This window comes from Rhinopithecus bieti, unplaced genomic scaffold (assembly GCF_001698545.2).
Source record: "Rhinopithecus bieti isolate Rb0 unplaced genomic scaffold, ASM169854v2 scaffold_24392, whole genome shotgun sequence".
In the NCBI taxonomy this organism is placed as follows: domain Eukaryota; kingdom Metazoa; phylum Chordata; class Mammalia; order Primates; family Cercopithecidae; genus Rhinopithecus; species Rhinopithecus bieti.
This window is the reverse complement of record NW_016812542.1, coordinates 3763486-3785180: the sequence shown is the minus strand read 5'-3', so window position 1 is coordinate 3785180 and position 21695 is coordinate 3763486. Positions and strand designations below refer to the sequence as shown.

Genomic DNA, 21695 nt, shown 5'->3' with positions numbered 1-21695 from the left:
GCCCGCCACCTCGCCCGGCTAGTTTTTTGTATTTTTAGTAGAGACGGGGTTTCACCGTGTTAGCCAGGATGGTCTCGATCTCCTGACCTCGTGATCCGCCCGTCTCAGCCTCCCAAAGTGCTGGGATTACAGGCTTGAGCCACCGCGCCCGGCTACTTTTTTGTATTTTTAATAGAGACGGGGTTTCACCGTGTTAGCCAGGATACTCTTGATCTCCTGACCTTGTGGTCCGCCCACCTCGGCCTCCCAAAGTGCTGGGATTACAGGCTTGAGCCACCACGCCCGGCCTCTGCTCACATCTTGATGGCAGACTTCCAACCTTCAGAGCTGTGAGAGAGTAAATTTCTGTTGTTTAAAGCCACCCAGTTTGTGGCACTTCATCACAGGAGCCCCAGGAAATGAATGCACTGATCCAGCACCAAGTGCAGTAGCTGGCACTTAGAAAGTATCCCGTAAATGTACAATGTCTGCCCTCAAGGAACTTTCTGGGCACTAACATATATGGCATTCACTTTTCCTTACTTCTAGGGTTGTCTGCATACAAACTTTCCATGTCTTTGGGCTTTTATATCTGTAGGGAGGCTATTCGATTTTGGGCTTTTAGAAACCCCACTGTTCCCTGGCTTCATGAAGTGTCCATGGCATGACCAGGCTTCAGATGACTTCATAGGAGTATTTTTCTTCCTGTGTTGAGGTGTCACCACTGACCAGCCATGGGAAGAACATTCAGTAGGTCCCCAGGGAGACAGCAGCTTCCCTGACAGTGTCAGGCCCCAGGTCAGAGGATCCAGGGACCTAGACTATTGGGGTCCCCTCTTTCTCTTTTCCTGTAAACAGCAAACAGCTCCAGGGCCTGCCTTAGCCTCTGTTCAGAGCTCCCTGGGGCCTTGTTGACGTTCATCTGCTCACTCCAATGTCACTAGCAGGGAACTCATGCGATTTCCACAACCTGGAAGGAAGCAGAGCAAGGTATCCTAACATCCACTCCACAGATGAGGAAACTGAGGGAGTTTGTTCCAAGTCACATAGTTCACAAATGTCAGAATCAGATCTCAAGTGTGCAAGTTACCAGTCCAGTTCTCATGTCCTGGACCTCATCCTGCCCCTCCTATGCCAAGAAGGAAGGCTCCCTGGAGGAGGGGGTACTTTGGGAAGGGGAATCTCAACAGGCTGGCTGTGTGTGTTTCCAGGCTTCTGCCCGGCAGCCAGCTTGCCCTTCACCATGAATCTCAGGGCTGGAGGGCCTGAGATGAGCAGCAGAGAGAGGCTGAGGCTGGGCAGTGAGGCCCGGGAGCATGAGGGCAGTTCCTACTTCGGCTCCTTTTCTGTCTTCTCATCCTGGCGCTGGCGGCTGTGCTTCCTTCCTCTCAGGGCAGGAACTGCAGCTGTGCCTTGACCCTGTGTTTCAGACCCATCAGGGAAGATAAGATTCCCCGTGCTCAGCACCTGACCTTCTCTTAGCCCACCTGACGCTGGTTCCTGGAAAGAAAGCACCTGGCCCCGCACCAGCCCAGATGGGCACATAAAGGGAGCCAGGTGGTGCCGGGGTGCCTGAGCTGTCTCACGGTGCTCCAAAATTCGAGTCCTAGATATCTGTGCTTAATCTTTCCTCCGGGAAGAAAAACTGAGCTTCCTCTGCCCCTATTATACACCCTGCCAAAGTCCAGTATCAGAGAGCAAGGACAGTGCCTTTGACATATTTGTGCTTTCAGGCTGTGGGCACACAAATGTTTGCTGAATTGAGTCTAAGATTCTCCCTTTGGGTGGGGCTGGCTCTACCAGGGGCTTGTTTTATGTGCAGCTCAGAAAGCAAAGCCCCATTCATCTCAGCCAGGCCTACTGGGGCGGTGGGCCCGGGTGGGTTCTGAAGCCTGGGAGTGGGGAGGGCGTTCTCTGGAAAGGGGCCCAGAAGGCGCGGGCGCTCCGAGATTACAGTACCTGCGCTAACTTTTCCGCTCGGCTTCTTGCTCTTGAGCTTCTCCGGGCTAAGTCGGGTTCCCGGCAGGGGTCCCCGCCCCCAGTCCAGCTCCCCGGCACCCGGGCCGCGACACAGCGCGGGGAGGCGGCCCAGCGCCAAGCTGGTCGGACTGGTTCTGAGCAGGAAGTCTCCCGCCCTCGCCCCGGGCAGCCGACCAGCCCCACGCCGGCCCCGGGCGTCCGTCGGTCGGTCCCGCGATCCGTCCGACGGTCCACCCAGCGCTTGCGGCCTCGCGGCCCGGCCGGCCTGGGCTGCGATCAATGCGGCTTTGTCTGGGACGCCCACACCCCAGAGGCCGCTCCCGGGTCGGCAAATCGGAGCGCGGCCGGGGCGCGCGGGGGTGAGATAAGCGGCCATGTGACCCCACCTGGGCGGGCGGGGGAGGGGCGCCAGGTGAGGCGGCGGCCGGCCGGGCGCGGGCGGCCACGCGGGGCTCCTGCAGCATGGCTGTCAGCAGGAAGGACTGGTCCGCGCTGTCCAGGTGAGCGCCCGAGGGAGCCAGGAGGGGCGCGGGGTCGGCGGGGAGATTTTGGGTCTTCTCTCCCCGGGAACCGGCCTCCTCCCCGCCTGGGACCCTGACACCAAGGCTGGACCCTGGTCTTGCTGCGACTCGCGGGAGACAGGATTGGGGCCAAACTCGGGGACCCTGAGGTTACAGGGTAGGTCTTCTCCCATCGGGGCCTGAGGTCCCACACAGGGTACTTGGGGGAAGGCTGGTCCCCAGCCTGGACGCCCCCTGGGGTATGGCCTCCCTGTGGAAGGTGGAAGCGGGAAGGAACGTTTTGGGGGATTGTGGAGGTGTTCAGGAGTAACCTCCAAGCCTCATTCCTGAGAGAAGTCTCCCTCACTGCCCCCGTGTGTCTCCGGGGGAGAGGACCCCTGGGAGGTGTCCCACAGCCCCTCTTGGGAGGTGGAGGAGCAGGGAGAGCCGTCTTGGAGGGGTCAGTGAAGAGGACTGGAGGGAAGCAGACCCATCTCCCACTAAGGAGGCTCAAAATCTCAGCATGGCATTTTGGGGTGGCATCTGGGCTGGGAACCTTAAGATAGTGTCCATCCTCATCTGTGCTGCTGCAATATTTGTACATTGGTCTCCTAAAGGGTCAGGGGATGAGGCATCCTTTCCCTGCCTACTGGACATCCTATCAGGGTCCCAGAGGCCTGGGGAAGGTGGGTGTTCAGAAGGTGGCACCCCTCATGGAGACTGGTGACCTCTACTGACTTCTCTTGGAGCAACCCTGCACCTCTCCCAAGAAGGCCCCCTGTGAGCATTTTCACCTCATTCCTCCACTGGGCACCCGCCTCCGGCATCTTGTCCCTAAGGAAACTGAGGCTCCTGAATAGCCCAGAGCTGGAGCCTGCTCTTTTGATCCCTTTCTAGCCAGGTAGACATTAGCATCTTGGCTCCTCCCAGGTGGGCATTTGGGTTTTGGCCTTTCCTGAGCCAGGGCTATTTCTGCCAGGTGCAGACCAGCACCCTCCAGCCATTTGGGTCCTGCAGGCTTTCCCCATCAAGGCATCTTTCACAGGTTTTTCCAGTGCTCTAGTATGTCCTCTACCCTGCTCCCGCCCTCCCTTAAGGGCTCCAGAACTACCTCATTGTCTCAGGCTTAGCCTCTCCATAGCAGCTCATCGCCTGGGACTGGGAGTGGGGGGCCACCTCCCCAGACCCTCAAGACCTCACAGTGCTCTGAAGCACTGTGGGCAGCCCATGGGCTCTAGAGAGGGGAAAAGGTAAGCCCCACGAATGGAGGGAACTCAGTGCTCTGGAAAAGAAACCCAGGCTGCTACAGAGGAAGGTCTGTGCTGAGGGTGCGGCTGAGGAGTCAAGGGCTTGGACTTTGCATGTGGGTCAGTGTGCCTGGGGGTTGATGTGGGAGTGTCTTTGCTTCTAGATGTGGGCCTACCTGTGCCTATGAATGTATGCTTTGTGTGTGTGTGTGTGTGTGGCGTACTTGTGGACAAGTGTGTTTATGGCCTATGAAGAGATGAGACATCTGCGTGTGGAGTTGGTTCTTAAGGTTGCTGAGTCTTGAGCTTGTCAGTCTGCATATGTTCAGTTGAACTGTTTATTGAAGACCTCAGTACTGTGCATTGGGTTAAAAACACAAACCAGACACTCCTTCAGAAGTTCATAGTCTGGTGGGATATATGTGATTTTGTGTCTGAAAGCATGCCTGGATATGCATGGGGGTGTGTGTGGGGAGGCAGCTGGGGCACTGGAACTTTGAAAATGGGAGCAAGGTCTGGCCTAAGCTTGTCCACTGCTCAGATGGACACGGACTCGTGTGGGTACAGCCAGGTTCCCACAAGATGTCCAGGGTAAGTGCCAGGGAAGCTCTGGGGAACCAGTCCTGCCACAGGGGCCCCTGGCCTGCCCTCCCTGCCTGGTCCCAGCCCTCATAGAGCCCTGTGGGCAGATGCAGCTGCTGCCAACAGTCACCCTGATGAGGCACCTGGAACAGAGGACCGCTCCCGCTCCGCTCCCTGGGTGAACAAGCCTCAGCGGGCAGGCAGGAAAGGGCTGTGAGTCACTGTCAATGGAGCCTCCTGGGCTGAGGAGGACCGTGCTAGGGTGTGACAGCATGGTCCCAGGTGGGGAGGTGGATGGAGAGGTGGGTGGGTAGCTGGGGGCCAGCCTGCAGCCCATCCTTGGCATAGAGCAGAAATTCAAGTCCTCCAGCCCTGGGATGGGATGGGGGGCAGTGGTGAGCTGGCTGGCTGGGTGCCCTGGTCAGAGGCCTTGTCCTTTTCTCCCTGGACTGGCCTGGTGACCAGTGAGGCTGGGCCAGGCCTGTCTGCAGGGGGTGAGGGGTTGGTCTGAGAATGCCTGGGACTGAACAGCCAGTGGTTAATCATTTCCCTGCCTGGGCCTTGAGCCACCCTCCTACTTCCAGTTGCTGCCCTGGGTTCTCCTGACACCTCTCTCTAGACCTTTGGGGCTGGAAGAGACCTGAGTTACCCCCTACAGTGACCATGCAGAAGGGGAGCTTAAGGCCTGCCCTGCTCAGGTTCAGGAGACTGGCCAAGGTCATGGGCATGCTCTCCCATCCCTCCTCTGTCCTCCCTTCCCTATCCCCAGCCCCCAAGATTTGCAAATTATGCTCCTTGAGCCCCAGGGTTCCACAAAATGCATCTGGGGCAGCCTTCTCACCCTCTCCCAGCTTTAAGCAGAGCAACTGAGCCTTGATCTATTGTATAATGGGGCTTCTGTCTGATTCAATTTGGGAAAATGGGTTCTACTGCTAAACATGACTTTTAACCACTTCACTTAAATCCCTGCCATCAGTTGCTGCAGAATAGCTGGAAGTTAGACTTCAGGAAGAAAATTGGTGAGAGGTCAAAACAAACTCCCTAGTGAGTAACAGGGCAGAATGTCCTTTAGAATTATTTAAGAGAAAAAGAGGACCCCATCTCCAAAGGATGGAGTTGAAGTCTGGAGTGGGGAGGAGGATAGCAGCATTAGCATTACGTGGAGACACCGAGAGGGATGTGTGTCCCCAAATGAAGGCCAGGAGGTTGGGGAAAGGGTTGTCGAGAGGGAAGGAGTGGTGGGCAGCTGGCTGGTGCTGTGGTCTCAGCTAGTAGGAGCAGCTGAGCCTCCCCAGCTGTTGGGGCCTGCAGGTTTCACCCTGGGCCTTGCTCTGGGGTTTGAAGATCAATGTTGCATGGGCCATGGGGTTTCCCCAAACCTCTGCCCTCCCAGGCTTTGCCCTGGGCCCCAACCTGTCCTGGGGTGGGGAATACCACACCTTTAGATGCCCTCTTGGGCCTCTGTTCCCTCCCCTGAGGGTTCAGCTGTTAAGCTCACTCTGGGTTAGGGCCGGCCCTCCCTGGACATCCTTTTCTGGCACTTGGTATGGTGGTTAAGGGTAGGTGCTTTTGAGAGGCTGACCTATGTTTAAATCTTGGCTTCTTGTTTTTATTAGCTGTGCAATCCTGGGACAGTTGTTAACTCTTTTGAGCCTCAGTTTCTTTATATACGAGATGGACAGAGTCTCGCTCTATCACCCAGGCTGGGGTGCAGTGGCATGTTCTCGGCTCACTACAACCTCTGCTTCCTGAGTTCTAAGTGATTCTCATGCCTCAGTCTTCTGAATGGCTGGGATTACAGGTGTGCGCCACCATACCCAGCTATTTTTTTTTTTCTATTTTTAGTAGTGATGGGGTTTCACCATGTTGGCCAGGCTGGTCTTGAACTCCTGGCCTCAAGTGATCTGCCCGCCTTGGCCTCCTGAAGTGCTGGGATTACAGGCGTGAGCCACCACACCCAGTGGCTGTTGTAAAGATGAATGCCAGGGGTATTAGAACAGTGACTGGTGTTAGAGTAAGCACTTCCACGAGTGTGCTCACTTCCACCCTTATTCCTTTAGTTATGGATTTATTCGTATTCACCATGTTCAACAAGTGCCCAACACTGTTTTGAGCCCTCAATTTTTTATTTATTACTGGGGTTTCAACAACTGTACCCACTGAGTCCCCTCCTGGGGACTGGCCTTTGCCCTTCCCTCCCTCCCTCATGATTTGTGCTTATCCGATATAACATTTCTCCCCACGGTGGGGTGGTGCTGCTGTAGGGATTCCTGTTTTGCCAGATGTCAGGGTTGAAGGCAGCCCCATGATTGCCAAGCAGCAGGGATGGTGGCCATGTCACCTTGGGTGAGCTGTGGGGTCTTAGTGTAAAGCTTGGGGACACTCAAAGATCCCTGGGTTCTGAGTCCTGCAGCTCAGCCATGGAGACCCACCAGGAGACCAGGACCTGAGTGCTCATGCACCCTCCAGGGCCCCACAGGAGGATAAACAAATTGGCCACTTCCCCAAGGGCTGAGGGTGGCATGTGGGAGCTGGGTGGCTCAAGACCTAGGAATCCTGGAGGCTCCAGCTCAGCCAGCTGTGGGTGTGGTCAGGGGAGAGGCATTCTGGGCTTTGTGGGTCACTTTCCCCAGTGTTTGGATCCCTCAGCTTTGGAGGGCAAGAGCTGTTTCCAGGCTGTGGATAAGGGACGGGGTGCATCCAGAGGAGGGAGCTGGAGATGTGGCCTCACATGTAAGCCAGCAGAAATTGGCGTTTCTAAGTCTGAATAAGAAAACTGAGGAGAGGTGGGACTTTGGAACCTGCCTCATAAGAGAGCATCTGTTTGTGTGTAGTGAATGAAGGATGAAGGAATGATGAATGTTCAATCTACAAATACCCAGAGCTCACAGGAGTCATGCAGAGGCCCAGGGGAATCTTGTTTAAGTTCCGTGGCCAAGGTCATAGAAGGAAAGTTTGATTTGGGCTCCTCTCCTTCTCCCCTGAGGAAGTAGAGGTGTGACTGCCAGAGGAGGGGTTGAGGTTCTCACCAGGAAGAGCTGCGCTGCTGGCAGAATTGGGAGGGTCTGGAAGGTTCTCCTCCAAAGGCACCTCCTTTCCCTTTGGGGTGATGGGCAGGCACTCACCTTCCCTGGGCAGACAGCCGGGCAGATTGCCTTTGGGGGAGGAGTGGGCTTTGTTCCCTCTTTGTGTGCCTTGGCATCCAGGCAGAGGTTTTGTAATTTGTAGGGAGGAGGAGAGCCCAGCACTCCTGAAATTGACACTTACTTGCTCTTCCACATTTGTCAGCACCTGCTGGTGCCAGGCGCAGTGCTGGGCACTAGACATGAAAGACACCCTATCCTGCGGTTGTTTCTCTCACTGCAGGACAACTCAGTCGCTCTTTTCTTATATAGAGACAGGGGTCTCGCTTCGTTGCCCAAGGTGGTCTCAAACTCCTAGGTTCAAGTAATCCTCCCACCTTGGCCTCCCGAAATGCTGGGATTACAGGTGTGAGCCACCATGCCCAGCCAGTCACACTCTTTTCAACCCTCTAAGACCTTCTCCACTCTCTCCTTTGTTTGCTCATCCAAAAAAAAAAAAAAAAAAAAAAAGAAGCAAAACTTAAGATCTGTACATTTATGTAACTTATACCTTAAAGTATTCTTTGAGCCCACATCCTCCTCTAGCTACTGTCCACCCCCCCTCTTTTTTTTTAGATGGAATCTTGCTGTGTTGTCCAGGCTGGAGTGCAGCAGCATGATCTTAGCTCACTGCAACCTCTACCTCCTGGGTTCTAGCCATTTTCCTGCCTCAGCCTCCTGAGAAGCTGGGATTACAGGCGCCTACCACCATGCCCGGCTAATTTTTGTATTTTTAGTAGAGACAGGGTTTTGCCATATTGGCCAGGCAGGTCTCGAACTCCTGACCTCAGGTGATCCACCTGCCTCAGCCTCTCAAAGTGCTAGGATTGCAGGCGTGAGCCACTGTGCTCGGCCACTACTGTCCCATGCTATTTGCTTCTCAAAAGAGTTGTTGCTACTCACTAATTCCTTTTTTGGTTTCCATTTACCCCCGCCAGCCTGCTCAGGCTCTGGCACAGTCCTGGCATCTGCTATTCCTGCGGTACCTGGCGCCTCTGTGCTCACAATTCCGTCCTGGTCTCGTTCCCCTCGCAGCAGCATCTGACTGAGGCCTTTACTCCCCTGTTCATGCCAGCACCCTCCTTTGGTTTCCTTTGAGCTCCCTGGCTGCAGCGTCTTCATCTTTGCTTTTTCACTGGTGTCTTCTCCCTTGGAGCAAACCAGAAGCACAGTTCTTCATCTCCTCCTTGTCCCTCCCAACTACCACCCAACAGCCCACCACCCTCCTTCCTCCCCTAGTCTTTCTCACGTTATTAATGGCAGCTCCAGAAATAACTCAGGCCCAAAATCTAGCAGTTCTTGATTTTTCTCTTTTCCTGCCCCTCCTCCCACCCAACATCCAATCCAACGCCAACCCTGGTGGCTATATCTTCAGAACATGTCCCAAATCTGTCACTTTTCCCCCATATTTTCTGTCATCACCCCAGTTCAAGCCACCATAGTTCTAGTTCTTGCCTATGGGATTGCCGGTGCTTTCTGACCCGTTTCCCCTCTCCCCTAGCCTTTTCAATTTTTTCTTTTTTCATACAGCAGCCAGAGAGATTAAAAATACAGCGATCCCATCACGTTCTTTCTTTGTGTACCACTCTCCAGGGCTCTCCAGCACACCTGGAATAAAACCCAAGTCCTTTCCCTGGTCTTCAAGGCCCTCTGCTCTGGCCTTGCCTCCCTCTCCAACTTCCCTGAGGGCCACTCTGGCCCTGGCTTCCCGTCTTCCCCTGAATACCCAGCTCCTCACATGCGGGCTCTGCACTGGCTGGATCCTCCTTCTGGAACACTGGCTGCCAGATCCAGCTCTGCTGCCTACTTCTCATGAACCAGGTCTCTCCGAGGGGGCTTCCCCACCCAGCCACCTTCTCTCATGTCACTTACTTTGTTCCCTTGTCCTAGTGACACTTAGCTGGTGTCATTTTGTTTATGGGCTCATTTCCTTGTTCATGGTCTGACTCCCCCATGCTGGAAATGTGCTCCGTCAAGGGGAAGACTGTTGGTCTCATTCCCGGCTGCTCCCAGCCCCTGGAGTCATGCCTGGCACATAATAGGTCCTCAAAAGTAATTTTTTCATGAATATTGGCTCAATCCGGGGGATGCTGGACCTAGAAAAAAATCGGAGCAGTCATGTGGTTCATTTTCTCATTTTAGGAGGGAAAACAGAGGAAGAGAGAAGGAAGTGACTTGCCCAAGGGCAGGAGGACTAGAAACCAGATCACCTGACCTTGCCTTACCAAAGTCTCCCTGCAGAGGAGAGAGGCTCAGTGGGAACTAGGGCTGGGCAGCAGGAGAGGCTGGGACAGCAAAGGGTAGAGAGTTTGGCATCTGGCAGTGGCAAGGGGAGGCCTTGCAGTCATTGCTATAACTCTGGGAGGGAAGACAGAGGCCGTTTCTAGAACCTTTTAACCTGATTTGCAGACAATGCAGGGGGAGCCACAGGGAGGTGCCCGGAAGGGCTCCTCCATCTGACTTTCACAGCCTGGTACTTCCCTGCTCACACCCCTTCCTGTCTCCCAGAATGAAGCTCAGCTTCCCACCCCCAGCAAACCCTGAACCCCGGTACCTTCCCTCTGCCTGGACTGCCAGCCTCACTGAGATGCAGCCCAGGTTCATCTCTTCCATGAGCCTTTTCTGATAATCTTGGCCTATAGCATTTGTTCTCTCACTGTGCAGAACAACTTCTGCACTTTGGTTGGGGGAGTTAGTGGTGGACACACTTCTCTTTTTCACTGGATTGTCAATATCTCCAGGGCAGAGACCCTGCCATGTTCTGTGACCCCCACACAGTTCCTGACATGGTACTCTCCTGTCACAGTCACTCAGTTTTCATTTGCTCTTTGTTGGATTGGAAGGGGTGGGTTGGATGGAAGATGGGCTGGTGGGAGGTGGTAGGTAGGGCAGGTGGATAAAGATGGTGGAAACAGGTGGGTGGCTGAGTACATGGGTGTGTGGGCCAGTAGTAGATGGATAGACTGGTGGGGTTGGCTGGCTGACTATAGAATGCCTGCTTGGCCCCATGAATGAAGGATGACTGGGGCAGGAACCAAAAGTAGGGTGTGGTGTCCTCTTGCTCCCCGGAGAAGTGAAAGTTGTCTGGATTTTCATCCAACTCTGTGGAGCTCCGTGGCTCAACTCTTTCCATGAAGCTCTTTCCATCTGATAGGTGAGGAAGGCTCCAGGAGCCCCTGGGAAAGTGAAAGGAAGGCAATACTGGAGTTTTTTCCAGGTGTAAGTGGTTTTGTTTGTAAGTCTTCCCTTCCCAAAAGCTAAGAAATTCCATGGGGAATTGAGTAACTGAGGAAATACCTCCATGACTGTCCACTGATGGGTATTACCTAAGAATCCCAGGACCAAAAAGAGAAAGGCACTTGGCAAGTCCATCTGTTTCCTTCAGGCAGGACCAGGCCCGCCCTTCCACGTTCCTGGTCACCCCCAGGGACGGAGGCCCCCCATTCCCATCCTTGGGTCCAGAGTACAGGTCAACCCAGTGGTTCCTATCTGGCGTGACTTTGCCCCCCAGGGGACGTTTGGCAATGTCAGGAAACACGTTGGTTGTCCCAGCTGGGGAATGTACTACTGGCACCCAGCAGGTAGAGGCTAGGGATGCTGCTAAACATCCTGTGATCCAGAACAGCCCCCGACATGGAATTGTCTGGCCAAAGTGTCAACAGTGCTGAGCTGGAGAAACCCTGGTCTAATCCAAAGCCCTGCAGCTTTAGTAGGAATTTAATAGATGTATAATTTGAACTACATTTAAAATGTTAAGTTTTCTTTTAAGACGGAGTTTCACTCTTGCCCAGGCTGGAGTGCAATGGCACTATCTCGGCTCACTGCAACCTCTACCTCCCAGGTTCAAGCGATTCTCTGGCCTCAGCCTCCCGAATAGCTGGGATTACAGGCATGCGCCACAACACCCGCTATTTTTTTTTTTTTTTTTTGTATTTTTAGTAGAGACAGAGTTTCACCAAGTCTTGATCTTGGGTGACCCACCCTCCTCAGCCTCTCAAAGTGCTGAGATTACAGGTGTGAGCCACCACGCCCGGTCTAAAATGTTAAGTTTTTGAGTAGTCACATTAAAAAAAAGTAAAAAGGAGCCCAGCACAGTGGCTCACGCCTGTAATCCCAGCACTTTGGGAGGCCAAGGTGGGAGGATTGCTTGAGCCCAGGAGTCTAGGACCAGCCTGAGCAACATTGTGAGACCTCATTTCTACAAAAAATTTAAAAATTAACCAGGTGTAGTGATGCACACCTGTAGTCCCAGCTACTCGGGAGGCTGAGGTGGGAGGATCACTTGAGCCTAGGAGGTCGGGGCTGCAGTGAGCTGTGATCACGCCGCTGCACTCCAATCTGAGCAACAGAGTGAGACCCTGTTTCAAAAAAAGGAAAAAACAAAATTAATTTTAATACTACAGCTCATTTACCCCAATATATCCACAATATTGCCATTTCAACACACAATCAATATACACAATTTTTTCTTTTTTTTTTTTCCCCCTTTTTTGAGACAGTCTTCTTGTGTCACCCAGGCTGGAGTGCAGTGACACAATCTCAGCTCACTGCAACCTCTGCCTTCTGGGTTCAAGTGATTCTCATGCCTCAACCTCCTCAGTAGCTAGGACTACAGGTGTGCGCCACCATGCCTGGCTAATTTTTTTTTTTTTTTTTTTTTGTATTTTTAGTAGAGATGAGTTTTTGCCATGTTACCCAAGCTGATCTCGAACTCCTGAGTGCAGGCAGTCCACCTGTCTCAGCCTCTCAAAGTGCTAGGACCACAGGCATGAGCCACCGCGCCTGGCCAATGTATACAGTTCTTAATGAGACCTTTCTCTGGTCTTCAAGACTCAGCGTGCATTTCACACAGCATGCCTCCGTTCATACCAGCCATGTTTCAAGCGCTTCTGAGCCACTTGTAGCCAGTGCAGGCCTAGAGGGCATTTGATCTCTTCTCCCAGCCCTACAGGAGCCTGCCTCGGGAGGGTCCTGGGTTTCCCCAGCTGTGCTGACCCTCTCCTCCCCTCCCCCAGCCTTGCCCGACAGTGGACTCTGGAGGATGAGGAGGAGCAGGAGCGCGAGCGCAGGCGGCGGCACCGCAACCTGAGCTCCACGGCGGATGATGAGGCTCCCAGGCTCAGCCAGAATGGAGACCGGCAGACCTCTGCTTCTGAGAGGTAGGTGCTCAGGTTTCTATCCTGACTGATGGGGATGGACTGGCTGCCTCAGACTAAGTGCAGCATGTTCAGTCTGCTCAGGGAGTTGGGGTCCAGGAAATGAGGCTGAAGGGTGTGATGATGAACTTCAAGTTCCCCACCTTCCCCAGGCTCAGTCCTGCCAGCTTCTGTCCTCTTCATAACAATGCTTGCTACTTTTTGTTGACCATCCATGAACCAATACTGTGCTGGACATTTTATGGCCATAGCTCACGTCATTCTCACAATATCCCTGGGAGAGAGGTATTGTTATCCCATTTTACAGGTGGAGAAACAGGGTTGAAGAGTACTTAGGTGACTTGCTGAGATCATGTACCTTAAGAGGGGCAGGGCCAGAATATCCATCCAGATCTGTCAAGCTCCCACCTCCTTCCATTATCCAGGCTGCCTCCCTCTAACCCTGACCCTCTATAATTTAATTTACTAATTCTTTTTTTTAATTTAAATTTTTTTTTTTTTTTTTTTTTTTTTGAGAGTAAGTCTTGCTCTGTTGCTAGGATGATCATCGGAGAGCTCAACTGCCAACTCCCCACCTCCGACCTCCCTGGTCAAGCAATTATCCCTGCCTCAGCCTCCCCCCAGTACACTGAGAGACTCCCACCTAAGAATAGTGACACCCCAATGCCCAGCATACATATTCTTGTATTTTCAACTAGCTACAAGAAAATCGTAGAGAAAGTTTCCCATGTGCAACAGAAGAATGAGATACTGCGATCTCTTAAATACGACCCCTCATGATCCGCCCACGTTTGGCCTCACCAAAGTGTTGGGAATTACAGGCTGAGCCCCATACCTGGCTGCCTTGTTTTTTTTTTTTTTTTTTTTTTTTTTGAGATGGATCTCGCTCTGTCACCCAGGCTGGGGAGTGCAGTGCACAATCTTGGCTCACTGCAACCTCCACCTTCAGGTTCCAAGCTATTATCCTGCCTCAGCCTCCCCAGTAGGCTGGGATTAAGCACCTGCCACCAACCACGCCTGGCCTAATTTTTGGTATTTTTGAGTAGAGATGGGGTTTCACCATGTTGACTCAGGCTTGGTCCTTGAACTCCTGACCTCAGATGATCCACCTGCCTCAGCCTCCCAAAGTGCCTGGGAATTACAGGTGTGAGCACTGCTCCCGGCTATAATTACTGTCTGGAGGAGAAGACCCCTGGGTAGTTTTGCCATCTGATTTTGGGCTTATGAGGCGGGGAAGAGCCTGGGGTTTACTGAAAGGGGGGGGGGGTGCCACCTATATGCCAGGACTGTGCTGGGCACCTCATGGAGTCTCATTTGGCTTCCTAACAAGCCCAATTTTGCCAGATTTGAAAACTGAGGTCTCAGACAGGAAGCATAATTGCTGAAAGCACATGGAGAGCGGGTGGTAAGGAAGGGAAAAGAGATCTCCTTTGCTGGAGGCAGGTGCTAAGGGTTTTGGACAGTCCTCTCATGTTGCTTTTGTTTCTTTGTCCCTAGAAGGGAGAACAGGTCTGTGTTGATCTCTCCTCCCCTCCTCCCTCGCCCTCCCCTTTCCGCTCTCCCCTTCCCTCCCCCAGCCCCTAGCCTTGCCTGGCCCCAGACTCTGGAGGATGTCCAGAGCTTGGCTGCACAAGTACCTGTGGCTGTCACCTAGTCTCGGCTGCACCCACAAGACTGACAGGAGTGTGGAACGGTGCATCAGAAGCCTTAGGTTCTGCTCCCAGCTCCCCCACCAATTAGCTGTGTGACCTTGAACAAATCCGTGGACATCTTTAGTCCTGATCTAAGATCTAAGGGGCGCGACTGTGCTTATTCCTTTTGATCCCCAATGCCCTGCACAGGCTCTGGCCCATATTAAAGTAGTTATTAAGGGTCTGTTGACTATGTCTGAACATAGAGTCATTGGACTTCATAGGAATTTATAAACTTTTTAAAAAACATAGAGTGCTTTGTTCAGATGATACCTTGGAAGTGCAATATATCGAGTGGATAAACGTGGTGGTGAACCGGGGAGGCCAGGGCCTGACTTCCTCACCTCCTCCTTGGTAGCCCTGCCAGCATCTCCATTGGGTTAGGTATACTTAGGGTCTCTTCCACCTCTATCCTCTGATTCTGTCTCCCATCTTCTGACTCAGACTACCGAGCGTGGAAGAAGCAGAAGTGCCCAAGCCACTGCCCCCAGCCTCCAAAGATGAGGGTGAGGACATCCAGAGCATCCTCAGAACACGGCAGGAGCGGAGGCAGAGGCGGCAGGTGGTGGAGGCTGCACAGGCCCCCATCCGGGAGAGGCTGGAGGCAGAGGAGGGGAGGGACAGCTTGAGCCCTGGGCAGGCCACACAGCAACCCCTAGTCCCCAAGAAGGAACTGGAAATCCCACCTCGCCGGAGACTGAGTCGGGAACAGCGGGGCCCTTGGGCCCTGGAGGAGGAGAGCTTGACGGGCAGGGAGCCAGGAGGGAGGAAGAAAGGGGTTCCAGAGAAGTCCCCAGTCTTGGAGAAATCATCCATGCCAGAGAAGACGGCGCCTGAAAAGAGTCTGGTCTCCGAGAAAATCTCCATCTCCGAGAAGGTGCTGGCCTCAGAGAAGACATCCCTATCAGAGAAGATAGTGTCAGAGAAAAGAAACAGCTCAGAGAAGAAGGCTGTTCTAGAAAAAACCAGTGTCTCCGAGAAGTCGCCAGCCCCAGGGATGGCACTGGGCTCAGGAAAGAGGCTGGTGTCTGAGAAAGCATCCATCTTCGAGAAGGCACTGGCCTCAGAGAAGAGCCCAACTGCAGATGCCAAGCCGGCCCCAAAGAGGGCCACAGCCTCAGAGCAGCCCCTGGCGCAGGAGCTGCCAGCCTCTGGAGGAAGCCCAGCCACCACCAAGGAGCAAAGAGGAAGGGCCCTCCCTGGGAAGAACCTGCCCTCCTTGACAGAGCAGGGGGCTTCAGACCCTCCGACTGTGGCCTCCCGTCTTCCACCCGTCACACTCCAGGTTGGCAGTGTCCCGTCCCTCCCACCCTTCTACTCTGCCACCTGGCTGGCCCTGCCAGCCAGTCCCACCCAGGTAGTCCCTGGTTCCCTGGCTCCCTCCATCCTCCCACCTGCAGGCTGGCCTTGGAAGTCTCTTCTTTCCCTGCCTGTTTCTAGCCACGGTCAGAGCAGGGAGGCTGAGATGGGGCAGGCTGCTGGAGCTTAAAGGGGCACCAGCTATGGGGCAGGGAGCACCTGGTGCCCTCCAGCATATCCTCATCCAGGGCCTGGGCTCCAGGACCCTGGCAGACTAATGGGAAGCCTCAGATCCTTCTAGAAGCTCCCTTAGAAAGCTCTGCTTGGTGCCCTAGCCCCAAGGGACTTTGTCCCTGAGCTACTCCCACAGCAGATGAAGGAGGCAGGAGAGAAGGCACAGGGCTGCCCCACTCTCCCCTCTTCCTGTAGCTCCTGGGGTGAGCCATGGGGTCTATGGCTGCCCTGGCCTGGTGGGCCCTAGACCTCTTGTGTGACACTCCCCCTGCTCCATCCAGGTGAAAATCCCCAGCAAGGAGGAAGAGGCAGATGTGTCCTCACCCACACAGCGAACCTATAGCAGCTCCCTCAAACGCTCCAGCCCCAGGACCATCTCCTTTCGGGTGAGAATGCTGGGCACCTTGGTCTGCGAGCCTGTGGAGGGCAAGCGGAGAAAGCCCACATCCATTACAACATAGGAGCCATAGGTTAGTTAGGAAGGTCCTCTGGATAGAGAGGGGCTTTGGATTCCCATGGGTGGCCCTGAACAGACAAGGCTGTCTGTATTCAGCAGAGAAGAGCAGGTTAGTGACCTGGGAGGTAGCTGCCAATAAGCATGAGTAGCCCCACCTAGTGGGCAAGGCCAGGGCTGCATGAAGACTGGACAGGCAGGGCAGGTCCTGGGCTGCAGGGAGGTCCACACCTGCCTTCATCAGTTCCTGGCCTCACCTAGGAGACTTGTCTAGGAGCGGAGGGGAGGAACAGAGAGCAGCAGCAAGGGTCTCCTAGTGCTCCCTGCTCTGCCAGTGTCCCAATAGTACAAACTATGTGGATTGGGGAAATCTCATCTTGCTTTGCCCTGGTGTTTATTCTTATTTCTTCTGTTCACTGGGTCATTCACTCAGTCATTTTGTATCGCGCCTCTAATGTGTGCCAGGCCCTGGAGAAGTGGCCTGATAGTGACTGGTGCCTCCACAGAGCTCATGGGCAGTGGGAGGCAGATAGGAAATAGGTGGTTACAGGTGTCCTGAGAAGGAAGCCTGAAGAAAGACTTCTGACCCATATTAGTGGGTGGGAACCTGTGTCTTCCAGATACAAACAATGATCTTTAATGAAGGCTTGTCCACATATTTCTTTGGTGGGGGTTGACCCCTGGTAGAAGGGGTGGGAGGTCTGAAGAGGAGGAGGACATGTCTGGAGAGCGGGGCTCCTCCCTCGAGGGGGCCACCAATTTCCCGGGGACTCCCATACACCAATGCCTTTCCTTCTCATTTCAGATGAACCCCAAGAAAGACAACTCAGAAACGACCCTAACTCGCAGGTGGGCGGCCTGGAGGCTCTGGTTCTTTCCTATTTGGCCATATTCAGGCTGTTTTCTGAGTACCTGCACCTGCCCTCCTTGTGCCAGGCTGTGTGGTAGGGTACATGAGAGGAAGGTGCAGTCCTTGCCCAGGGCTCCAGATCTGGCAGGGGGATGGGATTAACAGGATGGACTCAGTCGGGATGAGATGGAACAAGGAGGGGGAGGGATCAGGGAGAGCTGCTCGGAAGAGGCAGGGCTTGGGTGGGGCCCCAAAAGGGGTTTAAGGGTTTAGCCTTGAGGTTAGGAGAGGGAAAGGGGGCTTTCTGGGAGGGAGACCACGGACAGTGTAAGGAAGGGGAAGCCCCTGCTCCAGCAGGCCTGGTTGGGGGGCTGTGGGTCTGCAGGTTTAACAAGGATTCCTGGGCTCAGTGGTGTTGATGCAAGTAGCCTGAGGACTACTTGCATTTGCTTTGAAATAAAAAAGCAAAACTGAAATAGGATCTGAGAAGCAGATGTGCTTATGTGTTAGGAATGTCATCCACTCATGCTGTATTCATCTGCCCCATGAACATTTACTGGAGCCTACTACACTAGGCTAGGCTTGGGGCAGAGGAGGAGGAATGCAAAGACAAATGACACAGCTGCTGTCCTCAAGCAACTCACACCCTCCCGGCGAACCTATAGCAGTTCTCTCAAACATAAGACCATTACATACTGGCCAACCAAGGAGGGACAGGGACACAGGAATATGAACCCAGGGCTAGGAGCTCAGGAGTAGCTGCACCTGCTCAGCCTGTGAGAGCTGGGGAAGGTGTCATGGAGCAATCGATTTTCCATGAACTAGTAGGAAGTTTGCACGTATAAAACTGGAGGAATAGCGTTTTAAATAGTGGGAACAGCCTGTGAAAAGGCAGAGTGAAGAGCATGGTGTCCAGCTGGCCAGCACACAGGCATACTGTGGGGGAGGGAAGGGGAGGGCCCAGATCACTAGAGCCTTGTGTGCTCTGCCAAGGCCTGCAGGGTCCGAGCTGGAAGGACAGGATTAGATTTGAGGTAGGAGCAGCCATGTGGAGAGCTCATGATGGCAGGCCGGGAGAGCAGGTAGGTGGCGATTGCTGTGATGGGGAAGATGGAAAGGAAGGGCCTGCTTCGGGAGGTGTTTTGCAGTGGAAATGACAAGGTGTGGAGGAGAAGGGAAGGAGGGACATCTTGGGGATGTCCTGTTGAATGGGACGTTTCTTGGGAGTGGAGGGAAATCCCTGGAGTCTGTAAGTTCCTCCCCTTGGCCGAGTCAACACAGCCTGCTGTGTGATGGAGGGCCACGTTTCTCTTGGCCACAAAGAGAAAGTGTGATGGGGCTGCTCTGCTTCTCAGGCCATGGGGGCAGGCCTGGTATCCCTGGGTGTCTCACTTGGCTCGCCTGTTCCATCTTCCATCCTGCAGTGCCAGTATGAAGCTCCCAGCCAACACAGTGAAGTTGGGAGAGAAGCTGGAGAGATACCACACAGCCATACGGGTGGGTGGGGGCTTCTCCCAAGGGGTGGAGGGCAGGATGAGTGGTGGGCATCGCCCTTGCCCCTCCTCAGCATGCGTCAACTGTTGGTGTTCTTGGTTCCCAGAGATCAGAATCTGTAAAGTCTCCGGGTTCCCCTCGCACTGAGTTATTCGTGGCTCCTGTGGGTGTAGCCAGCAAGCGTCACCTCTTTGAGAAGGAACTGGTGGGCCAGAGCCGCGCAGAACCAGCCTCCAGCCGGAAGGTGAGGGGCTCAGGCCCCACCAGGGTCCTTAGGGTGATTAGCCCTGACATCTCCAAAACCCAAATCTTGGCTGTGGCAGTGCTAGAAAACTGTGTTTTCATGTGTCGCTTAATGTTGGCAGAACCTTCACTTGAGTTCCCATTCACGTTCCTGAGCCCATCTCCTTAGCTGGGCACACAGCTCCCTGGGAGAAGGGGAGGGGGCTGTCCCAGGTATATGTGGCACATGCTGGATGCATATGGGAGTGAGGGAGAGTCCTATCCCATTCCAGGGCCTCTGAACATGCCTCGCTGCTGCCAAGGGCCCCAAACCCTGAGATGGAAGGTTCTCTTTTTAGGAGAACTTGAGGCTCTCAGGGGTTGTGACATCAAGACTCAACCTGTGGATCAGCAGGACCCAAGAGTCTGGAGATCAGGACCCCCAGGTACCCTGGCCCTCTCTGATGTCTCTTACCGTGGGGCCATTGTGGTGGGATGATTGGGGACAGAGGAGGGACAGCGGGAGATGAGGAGTCATTTCAGGAGTAGAAACAGTGGGGGATGGATGGGTATGTGGGTCAGACTCTAGCAGAGAAGAGGGGTAGGTCTGGGTTCCTTTTCTCTTATGGGAAGAGAAAGGACATCCTGGGCTGGGAGCTGGGCCTGGGGGATCCCGAGCCCTTTGGAGCCTGGTCTTAGTCCCTGGTCTCCACCCTGATACCCTCAATCAGGAGGCACAGAAAGTGTCATCTGCTACCAAGAGGACTCAGTGGGGACAGAAATCTGACTCCTCGCTGGACGCTGAGGTGAATGGTGGGGAGGGGCCTGGCCCCACAGCAGAGGGCCACAGTGCACTGTGGGAGACCCCATCGCCCCCGTGTGCACACACTGGCCTGCGATCGCACAGTCTACCCAGAAGCCCCCCATCCCTGCTCATGCAGATTGGTCTGAGCCAACCTTGAGAACAAGGTTGAGCCCTCAGCTGGTTTTGCTGCCTGCAGCTCTCAGAGCCTCTGTCCCTTCAGCTGGCAGATTGCAGGGCTCTGACTCATTGTGGGTGTGGGGCTTGGGCAAAGAGATGCCTTCCTATCCAGTGGCCCCCTTCCCCTTCCATCCCTGAGCACCCCATTGCCTTGTGCTAACAGCTCTTTGCCCCACAGGTGTGACAAGCCCTGCCAAGACAGACCTGCAAGTCTTCATCTCAAGGGGCCTCCCTCATGCCAGGCCCCTGCCTCTCACAGCAGCACCCCTTCCTCTCATTGCCTCTGTTCCCTTTTTGCCTCTGGATCTGTTTGGCCAGGGCCCCTGGGGTCAGGAATATTTGCAAGACTCAGCCAGTTCCTTCCCAGCCCAGCCTCTTGGGGCTGGGAACTTCTCACCATGCGGCAGGCGCAACAGATGCTGGGACCCAGCCTCTGGCCAGGGCACAGCACAGGCACACATCAGCACTATGGGGCCTACGTCCTACCCAGAGACCTCTGCTCCTTCCTGCTCACATCCAGGGTCGGGGCATGGCATCCCTCAAGAACTCCAGAGTCACCTGTCTCATCTGCTCCCAGCAAGTGCCTCTGTGTCTGTGATGTCCCCTTCACTGAGGCCTGGACCCACCCATCTTTGTCCCTGGGGCCTGCTCCCAGCCACCGAGGCCCACTCTGGCCAGAAGGAGCTGCCATGCGTCTTCCCCGTGGCCCATCTCCCTGCTTGGTTCTCCCCTCCCTTCCCTGGCCTGCTGCCCTGGCCAGGAGCTAAGTGCCTTTTTGTGTGCAACCACTTCCCCTTTCTCTGAAAATCCTATTCTCAGGAAGGATCTGATAAACTCATTCACTCTCAGGTGTAAGTGACTGATGAGACCTGAAAAGCGAATTCCTCTCCAGAGGCCTTGCTTTCTAGCAGAGGTCATCTGAAGTGTGTGAGGAGGATCATCATTTTCCTCATCTCCCCTCTTCTCACATTAAGGTGGTGGCTTGCCACTCAGCAGTCCTAGCTTGGTGACTGGGGAACTGCCACATACAGGGCCAGGCCTACCCTCCTCCCCAACAAGCCCCTCCAGCCCCACCCCATGCTCCGACATCATGGCCCCTATGAGCTTGGTGAAGGAACCATCAGAGAATCTAGAACCAACCAAGTTAGGAACATCAGCCTGGTGCCCTGTTAACCCCTTAAAGCTGTGGTTTACAACTTTTCAAAAATTTAAATCATTAGAACTCTCTGTCTTGATTGACTGCTGTAGTTTTACCCAGAATCAGCTGGGGATGCGGCCAGGTGCAGAGCCGCCTGCCCACTCCCCCTTTGCATGCCTGGGGAAGCTCCAGGTCTTTTTGGAACACGACCCTTAACACGGCTCCTAAGGGTATCATCAGTCCAGTTCCCCAGGTGTGTGGGGTATCAGCCCTACCCCTGCTCTGTGACTCTGGGTGAGGGCTCCGCAGATCTGCCCCAGGGGACAGGCCCTCAAAGTGCCATCTGTGCAGAGGTCCCAGTGCCCCAGGCTGGCCCACCTCTGGCCAGTGAGTCTCCTGTGCCTGAGTAAGGGATATAGGGACCTGGGGGCCCTGTCCTGAGCACCCCCCACCCGCTGCTAGTGCTGGGGCTTTGTGAGTGTTCCAACTTCACAGCTAAGAGTTGGAGGACAAGGGTGGGCAGGGCCGAGGAATGGAGTGAGTCCTGCCTGGAGCCTCGGGACATCTAAACGGCTCTGGCTCTGCCCAGACCTCAGGTGTGACCCTGAGCCATTTCCCTTCTCTGAATCTCAAGCAGATGACCTCAGAGGACTTTCACATGTTCATGCCATGATAGGTGAACTTTTCCAGTAAACAAAACTGTCCCCACCCAGAGTCAGGAGAGCCTCCTGAAAGCCTTCCCCAGGCAGGGCCCTACCCTGGAGT

The 21695-nt window shown here is 54.4% G+C and overlaps 1 protein-coding gene across 1 annotated transcript; it reads left to right on the top strand.

The window, feature by feature from the left end:
- The first annotated feature begins 2125 nt into the window (after positions 1–2125).
- On the top strand, positions 2126–21014 carry LAD1 (ladinin 1). The gene is made up of 10 exons (XM_017896517.1): positions 2126–2459; positions 12426–12569; positions 14702–15542; positions 16072–16176; positions 17050–17093; positions 18519–18591; positions 18695–18832; positions 19170–19256; positions 19542–19616; positions 19971–21014. The coding sequence occupies exons 1-10, from the start codon at positions 2422–2424 to the stop codon at positions 19974–19976; spliced, it is 1551 nt and encodes a 516-aa protein (XP_017752006.1). The 5' UTR covers positions 2126–2421; the 3' UTR covers positions 19977–21014.
- Positions 21015–21695: the final 681 nt, after the last annotated feature.